General features: G+C 47.3%; 1 protein-coding gene across 2 annotated transcripts in view; it reads right to left on the bottom strand.

The window, feature by feature from the left end:
• ANXA7 (annexin A7) overlaps nt 1-16299 on the bottom strand; it is a 58907-nt gene extending 42608 nt beyond the window's left edge. The window contains exon 1 of one of the 2 annotated variants that reach the window (XM_048858032.2): nt 15982-16299. In XM_048858032.2, coding sequence (XP_048713989.2) covers nt 15982-16299 — 318 coding nt within the window. The remainder of the gene's footprint in view (nt 1-15981) is intronic. The other variant, XM_048858033.2, reaches the window with a different exon arrangement.
• Nucleotides 16300-20172: the final 3873 nt, after the last annotated feature.

The following is a 20172-nucleotide window of genomic DNA, read 5'->3' as shown; positions in this document are numbered from 1 at the left end:
CATCAAGTGATCCATCCAGTCGCCCATTCCTAACTTCTGGCAAACTGAGGCTAGGGACACCATCCCTATCCATCCTGACTAATAGCCACTGATGAACCCACATGAATCTATCTAGCTCTTTTTTGAACCCTGTTATAGTCTTGGCCTTCACAACATCCTCTGGCAAGGAGTTCCACAGGTTGACAGTGCGTTGCATGAAAAAATATTTCCGTTTGTTTGTTTTAAACCTGCTGCCTATTAATTTAATTTGGTAACCCCTAGTTCTTGTGTTATGAGAAGAACTAAATAACACTTCCTTATTTACTTTCTCCACACCAGTCATGATTTTATAGACCTCTATTATATCCCCCCTTAGTCATCTCTCTTCCAAGCTGAAGAGTCCCAGTCTTTCTAATGTCTCTTCATACAGAAGCCGTTCCATATCCCTAATAATTTTTGTTGTCCTTTTCTGAACCTTTTCCCATTCCAATATATCTTTTTTGAAATGGGGGAGACCACATCTGCACACAGTATTCAAGATGCAGGTGTACCATGGATTTCTTCAGAGGCAATATGATATTTTCTGTTTTATTATGCAGCCCTTTCCTAATGGTTCCCAACATTCTGTTCACTTTTTTGACTGCCGCTGCGCATTGAGTGGACGTTTTCAGAGAACTAGACATAATGACTCCAAGTTCTCTCTCAAGTTGTAACAGCTAATTTAGATCCCATCATTTTATATGTATAGTTGGGATTATGCTTTCCAATGTGCATTTCTTTGCATTTATCAACATTGAATTTCATCTCCCATTTTCTTGCCCAGTCACCTCAAAAAGCCCCATCCATATGCCCCACTGGCTGTCATCTTTTGACTCTCTCCCCACTCAGCACCCATCTCCTCCACTATTTTCTCCTTAGTTCCCCTTCCAAAAAATAATTTCCTTCTTACTTAAATTATAAATGGTATCTGGGCTAGTGAAGGGGATTAGTAGGAGTGGGACAGGATCAGCCAACTGTTTTTGGGCAGTTAGACAGGGAGTTCTAAGGATAGTTCCAATCAAAGTGGAGGGATATTCATAAACCCTAGTTACTGAAAGACCATCCGAGCACTCTGACTGGGGACTACCTACTGTACAGTTTTTAGTAAAATGGTAGTCTCATCCACTCACGCACAGTGGAGGAAATTGCATAAGTGAGAAAAAAGTGCAATTATGGTCAATAACTGCCCAGCATTCCTATGTATCCACTGACCAGGACAACTTACTTCTGGGGAAATTCTGCACCACTGCACACATGCAGAATTCATATCTGGCACACAATTTTTTTCCCTGCAGAAAATACATTCTACCCAAGAAGTGCTGCAGTTCCGCCTTTCACCCACCAGAGACCACTGTGGTGCCAGAACAGCCAGCAGCTAGCTGCATTCATCACAGTACCCTGACCACAGAGCCAAGTTAGGACAGACAGTGTGGGGCACACAGGGCTGCTGAAGGGTCATAGACTGGGGTTCAGAAGGGCTAGTGAGGGGGACAGACTGTATTAATATGCTTAGTAGGGAATCTATTTGCCCCCCCCCCAAAATTTCCTGAAACTGTATTGTTACAGACATACTTGCTGACAGGTATTTTGAAATAAATTACCAAAATAATTGAAATGAGCATGATTATATTGTGCTATTTTGACAAATAAAATATGCAGAATTTTACATAAGAATGGCCATACTGGGTCAGATCAATGGTCCATCTAGACCTAGTATCCGGTCTTCTGACAGTGGCCAATGCCAGGTGTTTCAGAGGGAATGTACAGAAGGGGTAGTCATCAAGTGATCCATCCTCTGTCGCCCCTTCCCAGCCTCTGACAACACAGGCTAGGGATGCTTCAGAGCATGGTTTTGCATCCATGCCCATCCTGGCTAATAGCCATTGGTGGACCCAGCCTCCATTAACTTATCTAATTCTTATTTTACCAGAATTTTAAAATATTGTGTACAGAATTTTTAATGTTTTGGCGCAGAATTCCCCCAGGACTAAAAACTCCATTTCAGCATAACATACCAGATAGTAAAACTTAATGTTTAACAGGAATCTTTCATTTTTACTGACCATCATCTACACAGAAAGTAGCAAGCATTTACAAAGTTAACTTGCTGAGAATTAAAGCAGAAACATTAAAAAAATCAAAGTGTATCAGACCAAATTTAAGTGCTGAAACAAAAATAGTATAGGATTACATGTAGTCAGTCTCTCACTCTAAGTCATACTGTTAACACTATGATGTGACAACTATAGAAGTAAAGCAACCTTAGCATCCATGCCAAAGACAAGCAACAGAAGGCTTTGGGAGATGGATCAAGTTGATCAAAGTAAATATGATAAATTAAGGGGAAGCATCCCTAATGCAGCATGAGTATTTTAGGTTTTCAGATTTGTGTTTTAATGTTTAACCACACATATTACAAATTACTACTTATTTCTACCAAAGAAACAGTGGATTTTTCTCCCCTCCCCCCTTTTTTGGCTGAATATAGTAACTTTAGTCAAATTTCAATTAAAAAGGAACTTATTGTGATGTTATAGGATTAACGTATGACCATGTACATCATTGTTGCTATCACTGCTACACAACTGCAAAAATCTTGTACAAATTATCTCATGTAAGGTGTCAATGGAAAAGTTATGATTTTCTGAATATGATTATCCTGTTTGTATGCGTATATCATTTTTGTATCTGAAGTTATGAATATTGACTACATACCTGTATTTCAAATGTGTTTGCTCCTGGCGTAACACCCACAAGATAGTTTGCATCTAGTTTAGCCTGCACATTGTGAATGGACCATTCAAGTTGATGGCCCATTAACAAACACAAATGGCCAAGGAAGAAGATTATCCCTGCAAGGTGGGCCATCCTGTGGATGCCTTAGCCAAAATATGGGTAATGGCTCTGGCTATAATTCATCAAAGCATTCAAGGGCATGTGACTGGCTCATATGACCCTGGACTCCATGATGCACCTGTAGTTTTCCACAAACTAAGACTGAGAGCATCCCCTCCACATGGGAGAAAGTATAAAAGACCCTGGAAGCATCTCCATTTTGCTTCTTTCCTGATCTGATCTCTGGACTTACCCTAACAGGAGCATTACAACCAATAGACTCAGGACCTTCCAATCTTTTGGAAGTTACCAGAGACATTACAAGCCAGCAGTTTATTCCATCTAGGGTTGCTAGGTGTCCTGTTTTCGACCGGAACACCTGGCTGAAAAGGGACCCTGGTGGCTCCGGTCAGCACTGCTAACCGGGCTGTTAAAAGTCTGGTTGGCAGCGCAGTAGGGTTGGCAGGCTCCCTGCCCGGCTCCACGCAGCTCCCAGGAAGTAGCCGGCATGTCTGGCTCCTAGGTAGAGGAGTGTCCAGGGAGGATCTGCAGAGCACCCTGTACACGTCTCCGCCTAGGAGCCAGAGGGACATGTCCCCACTTCCTGAGAGCTGCCTGAGCTCAGCACTGCCCAGAGCCTGTACCCCAAACCCCCTCCCACAGCCCAACCTCCTGCCCCAGCTCGGAACCCCCTCCTGAACCCCAAAACTCTCATCCCGAGCCCCACCCCAGAGCCTGCACCCCCTCCTGCACCCCTACCCCAGCTCAGTGAAAATGAGTGAGTAAGGGTGGGGGAGAGCAAGCAATGGAGGGAGGGGGAGTTGAGTGAGCGGGGGCGGGGTCTTAGAGAAGGGACAGGGCAGGGGCAGTGCAAGGGTGTTCGGTTTTCTGCACTTAGAAAGTTGGCAACCCTAATTCCATCACTGCTACAAACCTGTTCCAAGAACTTTGCAATGACTGTACGTATTTGATTCCTTTGACCATTTTAATTATCTTCTCTTTCTTTTCTCTTATAAATAAACCTTTAGATATTAGATAATAAAAGGACTGGCAATAGCATGATTATTGGGTAAGATCTGAGTTATATATTGGCCTGGCTACATGGTTCATCTCTTAGGATTAGAAGAACCCTTTGATGAAATTGGTTTTAAATAGCCACTCACAGAATCATAGAATATCAGGGTTGGAAGGGACCTCAGGAGGTCATCTAGTCCAACCTCCTGCTCAAAGCAGGACCAATCCCCAACTAAATCATCCCAGCCAGGGCTTTGTCAAGCCTGACCTTAAAAATATCTAAGGAAAGAGATTCCACCACCTCCCTAGGTAACGCATTCCAGTGTTTCACCACCCACATAGTGACAAAGTTTTTCCTAATATCCAACCTAAACCTCCCCCACTGCAACTTGAGACCATTACTCCTTGTTCTGTCATCTGCTACCACTGAGAACAGTCTAGAGCCATCCTCTTTCGAACCCCCTTTCAGATAGTTGAAAGCAGCTATCAAATCCCCCCTCATTCTTCTCTTCCGCAGACTAAACAATCCCAGTTCCCTCAGCCTCTCCTCATAAGTCATGCGTTCCAGTCCCCTCATCATTTTTGTTGCCCTCCGCTTGACTCTTTCCAATTTTTCCACATCCTTCTTGTAGTGTGGGGCCCAAAACTGGACACAGTACTCCAGATGAGGCCTCACCAATGTCAAATAGAGGGGAACGATCACGTCCCTCGATCTGCTGGCAATGCCCCTACCTATACATCCCAAAATGCCATTGGCATTCTTGGCAACAAGGGCACACTGTTGACTCATATTCAGCTTCTCATCCACTGTAATCCCTAGGTCCTTTTCTGCAGAACTGCTGCCTAGCCATTCGGTCCCTAGTCTGTAGTTGTGCATGGAATTCTTCCGTCCTAAGTGCAGGACTCTGCACTTGTCCTTGTTGAACCTCATCAGATTTCTTTTGGCCCAATCCTCTAATTTGTCTAGGGCCCTCTGTATCCTATCCCTACCCTCCAGCACATCTACCTCTCCTCCCAGTTTAGTGTCATCTGCAAACTTGCTGAGGGTGCAATCCACACCATCGTCCAGATCATTTATGAAGATACTGAACAAAACCGGCCCCAGGACTGACCCTTGGGGCACTCCACTTGATACCGGCTGCCAACTAGACATGGAGCCATTGATCACTACCCGTTGAGCCCGACAATCTAGCCAACTTTCTATCCACCTTATAGTCCATTCATTCAGCCCATACTTCTTTAACTTGCTGGCAAGAATACTGTGGGAGACCGTGTCAAAAGCTTTGCTAAAGTCAAGGAACAACATGTCCACTGCTTTCCCCTCATCCACAGAGCCAGTTATCTCGTCATAGAAGGCAATTAGATTAATCAGGCATGACTTGCCCTTGGTGAATCCATGCTGACTGTTCCTGATCACTTTCCTGTCATGTAAGTGTTTCAGGATTGATTCTTTGAGGACCTGCTCCATGATTTTTCCGGGGACTGAAGTGAGGCTGACTGGCCTGTAGTTCCCAGGATCCTCCTTCTTCCCTTTTTTAAAGATGGGCACTACAGTAGCCTTTTTCCAGTCGTCCGGGACTTCCCCTGATCGCCATGAGTTTTCAAAGATAATGGCCAATGGCTCTGCAATCACATCCGCCAACTCTTTTAGCACTCTCGGATGCAGCACATCCAGCCCCATGGACTTGTGCTCGTCCAGCTTTTCTAAATAAAGTCCCATATTATGCAAGTGATTCCCATATTATGGGAATAAAGTCCCATAGTATGCAAGTGGGACTCATCATTAAGTCTAGTGTCTGGGTGGTGAAACAAGGGCTGGGAAACTGTATTTCTGACTTCTTGCTAACCAGTGTGGTGAGACAGAAGTTTAGTTACTGGAGTGGTACATCGTATGGAAGAATAACAATCAGTTGGCCCTTATTTCTCAGCAGTTTGTCCTGAATCTGGCATGCTCAGCTGTAACCCATTGAGGCACGGTGACACTTGTTAAACTCAAGTTTCCTCTATTAAGTACAATTTAGATTTGAATGTTAAAATTTTGGGTTTGAATCATGTATGTCTTCAGATATTTATGCCATTTACACTTTGCATATAGCTCCATTTTGACAGTAACAAGACCAGTCAGTTTCACAGTTATTGCTTAAAGGGGCCCCTAGTGTCTGAAAGTGGTTTACTTATCATTACCCAACAAAAATTACTAAAACTGAAAGAAAAAAAATATATAATTTTCAGCTTGTCTACTTTGTTGAATTCCATTAATAAATTATAGCCCTAACTGGGCCACTCTAAGGGGACAGGAGGAGGTTTATGAAACCAAGGACCCTGTTTGTATAGTTTCCATAACAAAATTTAAAAGATATCAGATTTAAAATGTATTATATAATTTGAGTCATACCATAGTCCTGTCTGTACTGCAAAATGCAACACTGTTGTTTCCCCAACAGTTAAAACAGTTTCAGTTTGTAGAGCAAATGAGATCCAACAATCCTTTAACTATGTCTTGAAACATGCTAAAAACATTAACATAAAATTTCATTTTTCATAATTTAAGATTTTAGTACCAGACAAGAAAACTAAACAAATGTTTTAACCTACATTTTTCCCTTTGATTTATTAGCGAAGCAAAAGAGTGAAAATAGATACCTTCACATGAGGGTGGGCGGGAACAGGAAGGAATTTCAAACTTCTAATTTTCAAATAAAACAGACCAGTTGTTCAAGTTGTCTAAGATTTTGATTAGCAAGTTAACTGCCAGTTTACGCTTGTGACCACCTGTGACACTGCTAACATATGGAATTAGAGCCATCTCTACTGGTACCTTTTTTAAAACTTTCCTCCCTCCCCTTTGTCTATTTATTCGCCTGTTTTGTATTTTCTAAATCACAGACTGTGCGCTGTCTGAGGCAGGGACTGTATCTGTGGCATGGAATATATTTGTGTTGTAAAAATTTTCATGAGGCTCTAATCCCTATTTGGAGTCCTTGGGCACCATCACCATAGAAACATTGTTTGTATTTTCTTCGTCTGTTAAAATAAAAAAATTCATTTTATTCAATTTGAAAATAAAGAATGGATGACTTAAAAATTATGTAAATGGCTTGTACAGAGGCCACAGTTTCAATAGCACCGCCCATATTACAACTACAGTACATTGAACTGGATTGGAGACTAATCCTCAGCTGTGGTTCAAACACTGTAGTAATCAGTTTTCAAAAGTTAATGTAACCAGGCAGTAACATTTACTGAAATAGCTTTCAGTATGTGCAGATGCTTTTCAGGAGAGAAATTAAATCACTTGCATAATATGGGACTAAGTACTTGTTAAACATTAGCCAGCTGCGTGTCCACAGCACATGAACTCACTTACCTCTGAATGCCTTAGAGCAGCTTGCTGCCTTCCTAAACTGTGTCAGTGAGATCTCACAGACTGGTCCTTGAGAATGTATATTTTTTCATGGTCTATGTGTATATATAAAATCTGCTCACTGTACTTTCCACTTTATGCATCCGATGAAGTGAGCTGTAGCTCAGAAAAGCTTATGCTCAAATAAATTGGTTAGTCTCTAAGGTGCCACAAGTACTCCTTTTCTTTTTGCGAATACAGACTAACATGGCTGCTACTCTGAAACCTGTCATTATGCAAGGCACTGCATTTAGCCATATGCGGTGGAAATCTATCAACTTCATGAAAAAGCTTGTACAGATACAGACAGACATCATCTTCCTTTCCAAATGCAAACAGATGGACATCATACCAAAAGGACTGAAGGTAAAAAATCCATTAGAATCTACATACCACACAGACTACGCTGACAGCTTGTGTCACACGCTCTCAAAGAAACTTCGAAACAACCAGATCAACATCCTCTAGAGCAAACAGGGAAAGATTAACTATGAGCTCTCAAAACTGGATACTCTCATAAACTTCCTCATGGCTGGACTTTACTAAAACTAGACAAGCCATTTACAACACACACTTTGCTTCTCTATAAAAGGAAAAGGACACTAAATTATCTAAACTACTACTTGCCACAAGAGGTCACAGCAATGGTTCCCTTAACCCACCCAGCAATATTGTTAATTTATCCAACTATACTCTTAACCCAGCAGAAGAATCTGTCCTATCTTGGGGCCTCTCCTTCTGCCCCTCCACCCCCACGAACATGACACAGTTCTGTGGTGACCTAGAATCCTATTTTTGACGTCTCCGACGCAAGGAATATTTCCAACACACCTCTGAACAACATACTAATCCACAGAGACCTTCCTACCAACACTACAAAAAAAAGGATTCTAGGTGGACTCCTCCTGAAGGTCGAAACAGCAGACTTTGGACTTCTACATAGAGTGCTTCTGCCGACGTGCACAGGCTGAAATTGTGGAAAAGCAGCATCACTTGCCCCATAACCTCAGCCGTGCAGAACATAATGCCATCCACAGCCTCAGAAACAACTCTGACATCATAATCAAAAAGGCTGACAAAGGAGGTGCTGTTGTCATCATGAATAGGTCGGAATATGAACAAGAGGCTGCTCGGCAGCTCTCCAACACCACTTTCTACAGGCTATTACCCTCTGGTCTCACTGAGGGTTACCAAAAGAAACTACAGCATTTCCTCAAGAAACTCCCTGAAAAAGCATAAGAACAAATCTGCACAGACACACCCCTGGAATCCCAACTTGGGGTATTCTATCTGCTACCCAAGATCCATAAACCTGGAAATCCTGGGCACCCCATCATCTCAGGCATTGGCACCCTGACAGCAGCATTGTCTGGCTATGTAGACTCTCTCCTCAGGCCCTATGCTACCAACACTCCCAGCTATCTTTGAGACACCACTGACTTCCTGAGGAAACTACAATCCATCGGTGATCTTCCTGAAAACACCCTCCTGGCCGCTATGGATGTAGAAGCCCTCTACACCAACATTCCACACAAAGATGGTCTACAAGCCATCAGGAACAGTATCCCCGATAATGTCATGGCAAACCTGGTGGCTGAACTTTGTGACTTTGTCCTCACCCATAACTATTTCACATTTGGGGACAATGTATACCTTCGAATCAGCGGCACTGCTATGGGTACCCGCATGGCCCCACAGTATGCCAACATTTTTATGGCTGACTTACAACGCTTCCTCAGCTCTCGTCCCTTAATGCTCCTACTCTACTTGCGCTACATTGATGACATCTTCATCATCTGGACCCATGGAAAAGAAGCCCTTGAGGAACTCCACCACGATTTCAACAATTTCCATCCCACCATCAACCTCAGCCTGGACCAGTCCACACAAAGAGATCCACTTCCTGGACCCTACAGTGCTAATAAGCGATAGTCACATAAACACCACCCTATACCGGAAACCTACTGACCACTATTCCTACCTACATGCCTCCAGCTTTTACCCAGACCACACCACAAGATCCATCGTCTACAGCCAAGCTCTACGATACAACCGCATTTGCTCCAACCCCTCAGACAGAGACAAACACCTATAAGATCTCTATCAAGCATTCTTACAACTACAATACCCACCTGCTGAAGTGAAGAAACAGATTGACAAAGCCAGAAGAGTACCCAGAAGTCACCTACTACAGGACAGGCCCAACGAAGAAAATAGCAGAACGCCACTAGCCGCCACCTTCAGCCCCCAACTAAAACCTCTCCAACGCATTATCAAGGATCTACAACCTATCCTGAAGGACGACCCATCACTCTCACAAAACTTGGGAGACAGGCCAGTCCTTGCCTACAGACAGCCCCCCAACCTGAAGCAAATACTCATCAGCAACCACACACCAAACAACAGAACCACTAACCCAGGAACCTATCCTTGCAACAAAGCCCGTTGCCAACTGTGCCCACATATCTATTCAGGGGACACCATCATAGGGCCTAATCACTATCAGAGGCTCGTTCACCTGCACATCTACCGATGTGATATATGCCATCATGTGCCGGCGATGCCCCTCTGCCATGTACATTGGGCAAACTGGACAGTCTCTACGCAAAAGAATAAATGGACACAAATCAGATGTCAAGAATTATAACATTCATAAACCAGTCGGAGAACACTTCAATCTCTCTGGTCTCAAAGTGAGTATCCTTCAACAAAAAAACTTCGAAAAAAAACTCCAAAAGCCACTCACAAACTTAATGCATTAACAGCCCTTTGTCTGCACTTCCTGCAGCCTCCAAAGATCCCCTCCTTAGCAAAAGTGGCAGAAAAGGGGTGTAGACAGCAAAGCAAAAACATATTAAAAAACTAGTAGAAAGAGCATGTACAAAGTCATAGGTGATTCCTTTTACTGTGTTAACTTGAAAATAAAAGAGCAAACTTTAAAGACTCCCACAGTCTTCATCTGGCCACAGGAAAGCACAGAAAGGATTAAGAGGTACATATAAGAGCATCAACAAATCATTTCAGTTCATAATTATGCTAGGAGATAGACAATTCCAAGAAGAGCTGTGTGGACAGAAGCAGAAATTAAAATCAAGTGTGAACAGCAGTTTACAGAATAAGGCAAGAAGAAACATTCTCTTTTGGCTTCTACAAAACTAATTTCAGGAAAGGGAAAAGCATTTACACATTTCTGATTTCTCATCCCTCTCCAAGGGTCACTACAAGGACAGCCAGTAAATGGAGTGCATGTGGCTCAAGGGCAGAGAGCACCTGTAATCACCTCATTATATTGTCCTTCCCACATTTTAATTACACTTTTCAGTATTTTTAAACAAAATGGAGAGCCCTCATTTTCTAGATAGGTATTAGAAAAAGGATAGGACAAGCTGAGGAAAATCAGAAACAGTTTTTCACATACAGGGGCCCCAAATACTGTGTCTACATTGCAATTAGGCAACCATGGCCTGATGGTGGGCCCATGCCACCTGACTCCAATTTGTGTGGGGCTCAGGTTGCTTCCTTGTTTCCTTCAGGTTGTTGTCCCACCTCGCAGGGTCCTAGAGCCTGTCCCCCATACCCAGCCAAATGTCTACATTGCAATTAAACAGCCCCGCCGCAGCCAGAGACAGCTGGCATGGGTCAGCTGCAGATGCAGTTGCAGTGTAGACATACTCAAACAAGACTTTGTCTCCATTAGAAAGTTGTACCACTTTAACTATATTGGCATACAAGTGGTACAAGCTCCTAGTGTGGACTAAAGTGTATCAGTATAAGGGCCTGGCTGCACTTGCGAGTTACAGCACAATAAAGGAGCCCCAGGCACCCTAGCTCACTACCCGTCCACACTGGCAAGGCACGTAGAACTCTCTGAGTCCACGGCTAGAGCACTCCTGGTACTCCACCTCGCTGAGTGGAATAACGTTTGCTGTGCCCCCGCTGGAGCGCTGCGGCGCCAGTGTGGACGCCCTGGTCTATTATTGCACTCTGATCGGCCTCCAGAAGTATCCCACAATGCCTGTTCTAGCCACTCTGGTCATCACTTTGAACTCTACTGCCCTGCCCTCAGGTGACCAACAGTAAGACCCTCCCTTTAAATTCTCTGGGAATTTTGAAAATCCCCTTCCTGTTTGCTCAGCCAGGCGTGGAGTGCTCTCAGTGAATCTTTCCAGGTCACGATGCCTCCATGCGCCAGGCGATCCCCAGTATGGAGCAATGGCGAAGTGCTGGACCTCATCAGTGTTTGGGTGGAGGAAGCTGTCTAGTCCCAGCTGCACTCCAGCCACAGGAATTTCAATATCTTCGGGCAGATATCAAGGGCCATGCTGGAAAGGGGTCATGACCGGGGAGCACTGCAGTGAAGGAGCTGCGGAATGCCTACCACAAAGCCAGAGAGGCAAACAGCTGCTCCGGTGCTGCCCCCACGATCTGCTGTTTTTACAAAGAGCTGGACGCAATACTTGGGGGCAACCCCACCTCCATACCGAGTACCACCATGGACATCTCAGAGGCCAGTGCAACAAGGCAGGAGGAGGAGGAGCCAGCAAAGCGGAAACGAGGGTGCTCCGGTGGAGGAAGACACCCCAGAATCCATAGGTGCATGAAGCCAGGAGCTGTTCTCAAGCCAGGACGAGGGTAGCCAGTCGCGGTGGCCGGTGCTTGGGGAAGAACAAACACCAGAGGAGGTTCCTGGTAAGCGGCTTTTATTTTGGGAAGGAAGTTATTCAGTGCGGGCTCTTGGCGTGAGGAGGGTTAGGGCTGCATGCATGCCTAGATGCGGAATAGGGCGTTGATGTGCTCTCTCTCATCACGGTAATCGGCCTCAGTGATCTCTTAAAACTTGGGCAATATGCTTGCGCAGGTTTTTTGGGAGAGCCACTATTGTCCTCGTCCCAGTAAGGCTAACTTGTCTACACCACTGTGCCATGAGGGGCGGGGGGACCATTGTTGCATACAGGCAAGCTGCACGTGAGCCAAGGTGGAAGCCGCATTGCAGTAGAAGACCCTCCCTTGCTTCCCAGGTCACCCTCTGCAGCGAGATATCTTCCAGGTCAAAATCCTGTGGAAAATGTGGGTACAATGTTCACCATAGCGGTCCCCTGCTACTGTTGACTCTTCCCAAGGCACAGAAACCCAGAGGACAGTACAGCCGTGAAACCATCAGTCACGCTTCACCCTGTGCTTACTCACCATTTTGGGGCTCCCATGGGTTGTGTGCACTCGCTTTGGGACAGGCAAATTATGCTATTGTGTAGACTGTGCTTTCCCTAGAGTATGGGGCAATCATTGCTCTGTCTGGTGTGAACAATGCTGCCTCTGTTAAGTGTTGCATTTTGCCTTTACAGTTGCAACCTTGAGATCTCAGCCGTCCATATTATCAACAGCCAAGAGGCTGCAAAGAATCAGAAAGAGGCCACGTAGAAGCAAAGAGGACATGCTGCATGAAGTCATGCAGCATTCAACTAATGAAAATAAAAAAGTGCAGGAGTGGCGGGAGAGTGAAAGGAGGGTCCGCCAGCAGAATACGGATCGCCGGCACCAAAGCACAGAGTGGCTGATAAGCATCATGGAGCGCCAAGTGGACTCGATCCAGGCGCTCGTAGCCATGCAGGCAGAGCACTACTGCACCCCCCTGCCCCGCCAGCTCTTGTCCCAAAACTCTTTCCCTTGTGCCACCATGTTACCTCCAAACCACTTTCCCCAACATCCAGGTTCTTACTGCCACCCGCTGCCTCCAACACTTGTAGCTTCACCACCCAGCCCCGAAAACTATGACCCTTACCCACTGCACTCAACCCCCATCACCATGTAGTTTAGCCATCCTGAAGTGCAGCACGCATTGCACAGCACTCCAGACGGGACATACACAAATCTGTGATTGTACCGTTCCCCACCCCACCCCCTTGCCCTTTGTGTTTCCCAAGCAGTTGTGTTGTGTTTCTTTTCAATAAATTGATTTTTTGGCTTTGAAAACATTCTTTATTATTGCATAACATAAAAGAAACCTTAGCCCAGGAAAGCAACAGGCACTGCAAGTCAGTGTATCATACGTAGCAAACACAGATTCCTACCGCACTTCACTCCCGTGCAGGGCACCCCACCAGACATTACTGTTGGCTTTCAGCCTCAAATTGCTCCCTCAAGGCATCCCTAATCCTTGCAGCCTCACGCTGGGCCCCTCGAATAGCCCTGCTCTCTGGCTGTTCAAATTCAGCCTCCAGGTGTTGAACTTCCAAGTTCCATGCCTGAGTGAATCTTTCACCCTTCCCCTCACAAACGTTATGGAGGGTACAGCACGCGGATATAACCACGGGGATGCTGTTATTGGCCAGGTCCAGCTTCCCATACAGAGCGCACCAGCAACCCTTTAAACGGCCAAAAACATACTCCACAGTCATTCTGCACCTGCTCAGCCTGTCGTTGAACCGCTCCTTGCTGCTGTCAAGGCTCCCTATGTAGGATTTCATGAGCCACGGCATCAAAGGGTAAGCGGGGTCTCCAAGGATCACAACGGGCATTTCAACTTCCCCTACGGTGATCTTCTGGTCTGGGAAAAAAGTCCCGGCTTGCAGCTTCCTGAACAGGCCAGTGTTCCGAAAGATGTGTGTGTCATGCACCTTTCTGGGCCAGCCTGCGTTAATGTCAATGAAACGCCCACGGTGATCCACAAGTGCCTGGAGAACCATAGAGAAATAGCCCTTCCAATTAACGTACTTGGAAGCTAGGTGGGCTGGTGCCAGAATTGGAATGTGTGTGCCATCTATCGCCCCTCCACAGTTAGGGAAACCCATTTGTGCAAAGCCAGCCACAATGTCATGCACGTTACCTGGAGTCACGTTTCTTCTGAGCAGGATGTGATTAATGGCCCTGCAAACTTGCATCAACACGATTCCAACAGTCGACTTCCCCACTCCAAACTGGTTAGCGACCATTCAGTAGCTGTCTGGAGTTGCCTGCTTCCAGATTGCAATAGCCACCCGCTTCTTCACCGTCAGGGCAGCTCTCAATCTCATGTCCTTGCGCCACAGGGTGGGGGTGAGCTCTTCAGATAGTCCCACGAAAGTGGCTTTTCTCATCTGAAAGTTCTGCAGCCACTGCTCGTCATCCCAGACTTGCATGACGATGTGATCCCACCACTCAGTGCTCGTTTCCCGAGCCCAAAAGTGCCGTTCCATGGTGGTGAGCATGTCCGTGAATGCTACAAGCAAACTCATGTCGTTTGCATTACTCGAGTCAATATCATCGTTGGAGTCCTCACTGTCACTTTGGATCTTCAGGAATATCTTGACTGCCAAATGTGATGTGTTGGTGAGACTCGTCAGCATATTCCTCAGCAGTTCAGGCTCCACTGCCGCCAACCGAAAGGGAAGACAGAGTGCGCAGTACAAAAACCGTTGAAAGATGGCACCAAATGTGGATGGAAGCAAAGGAAATGCTGGGATGCAAACCGATGCATCACCGGGCGTTGGGACAGGACCTAGAATGCCCTGCACACCCCCACCCCCTTCCCACAAGCCACAGCACCAGAATGGGAAGAGGCTCTCTGTGGGATAGCTTCCCCCAATGCACCTCTCCCAATGCCGCTGCAAATGTGGCCATGGCAGTGCGCTTGCAGCCGTCAGTGTGGACAGACTGCAGCGCTTTCCCTACTGTGCTGTACGAAGTTTAACTCACAGCGCTCTACATCTGCAAGTGTAGCCATGCCCTAAAGGTGCTATGGGAAGGGAAATAAACTATACCAATGCAACTGCATCCACAGCAGGGGTGTAACTGGTATAATTAGGCTTGGAAGGATTACATTTTTATTGGTAAATATCAATAAATGTGGATTTCACTGTATGCATGCAAGCTAAAGGAAACAATTTCCATCAATAATCATTTTACAAATAGGCAACATAAGAAAAATGCTGCTTTAGATATTGATTTAAGGATATTTACTTTATGTATTTTCACATGTGATGTTATCACAGAATAGCAGGGTTGGAAGGGACCTCAGGAGGTCATCTAGTCCAACCCCCTACTCAAAGCAGGACCAATCCCCAATTTTTGCCCCAGATTTTTGGCACAGATTGAACTCACAACCCTGGGTTTAGGAGGCCGATGCTCAAACCACTGCGCTATCCCTCCCCCCCAAATGTTGACAAATTGTGATTTAACAGTTATAGAGCTTTCACTTTTGGAAATCAACACGTAGGTCAATCAATAATTACTGTCTGCTCCTTTTTAAATGTTTATAAAAAGCTTAAAAATAAACATCCCTTAAAATTATTTTGAAAATTAATTATGGACTCCAGCCTGAGCCCAGGCGCAACTCTAGCCGCCTGGGGAGCCCAGGGCCGCGCTCCCAGGCTGTGCGGGGCTGCACTCTGGCCTGCACGGCTCAGGGCAGGCGGGCCAGGGAGCCTCTCCCCCGCGGAGGGCAGGCAGGAGGCGGGCGGGACCGAGCTGCCCGCCCCGCCTCGCCTCCGGGTGGAAAGGGAAAGGGGCCCGGGCTGGCGACCCTACAACGTCCCAGGCCCCGCCGGGCTGGCCTGGCGCCAAACCCCTCGCGTTTCAAGGGGGCTCCTCGGGGCGGCCTGGGCCACGGGGTTACACGCCGGGGACTGCCCACGCCGGGGAGCCGCTGTGGCGTCCCTGCCCGGGGAACGCAAAGCCCCGAAGCGCTGCCGGGGAGGGAGGCGCCGGGCCGGCGCTGCCCCCGCGCCCCCACTCACCTGAGCCGTCAACTCGCCGCCACCGCGCCCGCAAAATGGAGCCTGTAGGGCTGGGCCGCCTCCGCCCCTTCCCCGGGACCCGCCCCGAGGGCAGCGCAAGCTCCTGGCCGCGCCGCTGGAGGAGGAGGCGGAAGGCGAAGGCGGAGGCGGGCCTCTCTCTGCGGGGAATCCGGTCAGCCCCGCCCCGGCGGGGGTCTGGTTCTGGCTGTTGACATGGGTAGAGCCGCGAAACAGGGTGACGGGGTTAATGGAGTTCGTCCCGCCGCGTCCCCAGGTCCCTCGGGCCGGGCCGCTGCGGCCCCAGAGCCCCCCCTCCATGGCAGCATGGGGTCGTGCCCGGGGTGCTAGTGCAGCTGGTACCCGGCAGGAGAGGCCTCCCAGCTCTGGCTAATCCCTTCCAGGGCAGGTAGGGAGCTTGTCAACGAGAGAAAGAAGAGGTGGGCACCTCTACCCGCCTTTGTCCTTTGGGACATGGGAGCTACTCTGGGCTTGGCACGGCCATGTGTATGGGGGCTGTAGCATGTGACATCCTTCCCCTAGGAAATACAGACCGAGAGAACCGCCCCCAAAGCAGCGCCGGTGTGAGCCGGATACACGCTAGTTAGCGAACAGGGAGCGCGGCATTAGCTTGGAGTCTCAGCTGCAGAGGCGCTTCTTAGGGGATTAGTTAGCTGAGCTGACTAGGTTTCTTTAAAAGGAGTACTTGGGGCACCTTAGAGACTAACAAATTTATTTGAGGTTTCGTTAGCAGCTCAACGAGCAGAGTATGCCCCAGCTCACAGGGGGGAGAACTAGGACTGCCTACGGAAAAGAAAGGCGGAGTCTCGTCTTACAAGAATGTCGATTGAAGTTTATTCCAAAGCCTAGGGCACCGAGCAACCCTGCTTTAAAGGGTGATCATGTCCCAACAAGTAGTGTAGCTGAACCAACCCAGCTTGTGACATTTAGTTACATCAGCCTAAATCAAGGGAAAGTCCATTGAAGCTAAGGGAGTTACTCCAACTTTATATCGGTATAGCTAAATCAAAATCTTGCCCTGGTTTACACGAGGACTTTTGGTCGAATTTAGCAGCGTTAAATCGATGTAAACCTGCATCCGTCCACACAATGAAGCCCTTTATTTCGATTCAAAGGGCTCTTAAAATCGATTTCCATACTCCACCCCTGACAAGTGGATTAGCGCTTAAATCGCCCTTGCCGGGTCGAATTTGGGGTACTGTGGACACAATTCGATGATATTGGCCTCCGGGAGCTATCCCAGAGTGCTCCATTGTGACCGCTCTGGACAGCACTCTCAACTCAGATGCACTGGCCAGGTAGACAGGAAAACAACTGCGAACTTTTGAATCTCATTTCCTGTTTGGGCAGCGTGGCAAGCTGCAGGTGACCATGATGGAGTCCCAGAATCGCAAAAGAGCTCCAGCATGGACTGAACAGGAGGTACCGGATCTGATCGCTGTATGGGGAGAGGAATCCGTGCTATCAGAACTCCGTTCCAGTTTTCGAAATGCCAAAACCTTTGTCAAAATCTCCCAGGGCATGAAGGACAGAGGCCATAACAGGGATCCGAAACAGTGCCGCGTGAAATTTAAGGAGCTGAGGCAAGCCTGCCAGAAAACCAGAGGGGCAAACGGCCGCTCCGGGTCAGAGCCCCAAACATGCCGCTTCTATGATGAGCTGCATGCCATTTTAGGGGGTTCAGCCACCACCCAGCCGTGTTGTTTGACTCCTTCAATGGAGATGGAGGCAACACGGAAGCAGGTTTTGGGGACGAAGAAGATGATGATGATGAGGAGGAGGTTGTAGATAGCTCACAGCAAGCAAGCGGAGAAACCGGTTTTCCCGACAGCCAGGAACTGTTTCTCACCCTGGACCTGGAGCCAGTACCTCCCGAATCCACCCAAGGCTGCCTCCTGGACCCAGCAGACGGAGAAGAGACCTCCGGTGAGTGTACCTTTTAAAATATTATACATGGTTTAAAAGCAAGCATGTGAAAGGATTAATTTGCCCTGGCATTCACGGCTCTCCTGGATGTACTCCCAAAGCCTTTGCAAAAGGTTTCTGGGGAGGGCAGCCTTATGGTAGGACACTTTACCACTCCAGGCCAGTAACACGTACTCGGGAATCATTGTACAACAAAGCATTGCAGTGTATGTTTGCTGGTGTTCAAACAACATCTGTTCTTTATCTCTCTGTGTTATCCTCAGGAGAGTGATATATCATTCTTGGTCTTCTGGTTGAAATAGGGTGCTTTTCTTCAGAGGACATTCAGAGGAGCCCATTCCTGCTGAGCTGTTTGCCTGCGGCTGAACAGAAATGTTCCCCGCTGTTAGCCACGGGGATGGGGGAGGGTTGAGGGGGTAAGCCACGCGGTGGGGGGAGGCAAAATGCGACCTTGTAACGAAAGCACATGTGCTATGTATATAATGTTAACAGCAAGGTTTACCCTGAAAGAGTGTAGCCACTGTTTTATAAAATGTGTCTTTTTAAAATACCGCTGTCCCTTTTTTTTTCTCCACCAGCTGCATGTGTTTCAATGATCACAGGATCTTCTCCTTCCCAGAGGCTAGTGAAGATTAGAAAGAAAAAAAAGAAAAGGAGTACTTGTGGCACCTTAGAGACTAACCAATTTATTTGAGCATGAGCTTTCGTGAGCTACAGCTCACTTCATCAGATGTGATGAAGATCTGATGAAGTGAGCTGTAGCTCACGAAAGCTCATGCTCAAATAAATTGGTTAGTCTCTAAGGTGCCACAAGTACTCCTTTTCTTTTTGCAAATACAGACTAACACGGCTGTTCCTCTGAAAGAAAAAAAAACGCACTCATGATGAAATGTTCTCTGAGCTCATGCAGTCCTCCCACACTGACAGAGCACAGACGAATGCGTGGAGGCAAATAATGTCAGAGTGCAGGAAAGCACAAAATGACCAGGAGGAGAGGTGGCGGGCTGAAGAGAGTAAGTGGCGGGCTGAAGACAGGGCTGAAGCTCAAATGTGGTGGCAGCGTGATGAGAGGAGGCAGGATTCAATGCTGAGGCTGCTGGAGGACCAAACCAGTATGCTCCAGTGTATGGTTGAGCTGCAGCAAAGGCAGCTGGAGCACAGACTGCCACTACAGCCCCAGTGTAACCAACCGCCCTCCTCCCCAAGTTCCATAGCCTCCACACCCAGACGCCCAAGAACGCGGTGGGGGGGCCACCGGCCAACCAGCCACTCCGCCACAGAGGATTGCCCAAAAAAAAGAAGGCTGGCAATCCAATAAATTTTAAAGTTGTAAACTTTTAAAGTGCTGTGTGGCATTTTCCTTCCCTCCTCCACCACCCCTCCTGGGCTACCTTGCTGGTCGTCCCCCTGTTTGTGTGATGAATGAATAAAGAATGCATGAATGTGAAGCAACAATGACTTTATTGCCTCTGCAAGCAATGATTAAAGGGAGGAGGGGAGGGTGGTTAGCTTGCGGGGAAGTAGAGTGAACCAAGGGGCGGGAGGTTTCATCAAGGAGAAACAAAGAGAACTTTCACACCATAACCTGGCCAGTCATGAAACTGGTTTTCAAAGCTTCTCTGATGCGTACCGCGCCCTCCTGTGCTCTTCTAACCGCCCTGGTGTCCGGCTGTGCGTAACCAGCAGCCAGGCGATTTGCCTCAACCTCCCACCCCGCCATAAACGTCTCCCCCTTACTCTCACAGATATTGTGGAGCACACAGCAAGCAGTAATAACAGTGGGAATACTGGTTTCGCTGAGGTCTAAGCGAGTCAGTAAACTGCGCCAGCGCGCCTTTAAACGTCCAAATGCACATTCTACCACCATTCTGCACTTGCTCAGCCTGTAGTTGAACAGCTCCTGACTACTGACCAGGCTGCCTGTGTACGGCTTCATGAGCCATGGCATTAAGGGGTAGGCTGGGTCCCCAAGGATAACTATAGGCATTTCAACATCCCCAACAGTTATTTTCTGGTCTGGGAATAAAGTCCCTTCCTGCAGCTTTTGAAACAGACCAGAGTTCCTGAAGATGCCAGCGTCATGTACCTTTCCTGGCCATCCCACGTTGATGTTGGTGAAACGTCCGTTGTGATCCACCAGAGCTTGCAGCACTATTGAAAAGTACCCCTTGCGGTTTATGTACTCGGCGGCTTGGTGCTCCGCTGCCAAGATAGGGATATGGGTTCCGTCTATGGCCCCACCACAGT

The sequence above is a fragment of the Caretta caretta genome, chromosome 7 (genome assembly GCF_965140235.1).
Source record: "Caretta caretta isolate rCarCar2 chromosome 7, rCarCar1.hap1, whole genome shotgun sequence".
Taxonomy (NCBI): Eukaryota; Metazoa; Chordata; order Testudines; family Cheloniidae; genus Caretta; species Caretta caretta.
Note: the sequence above shows the minus strand (reverse complement) of the source record. Positions and strands in the feature narration are given on the sequence as shown.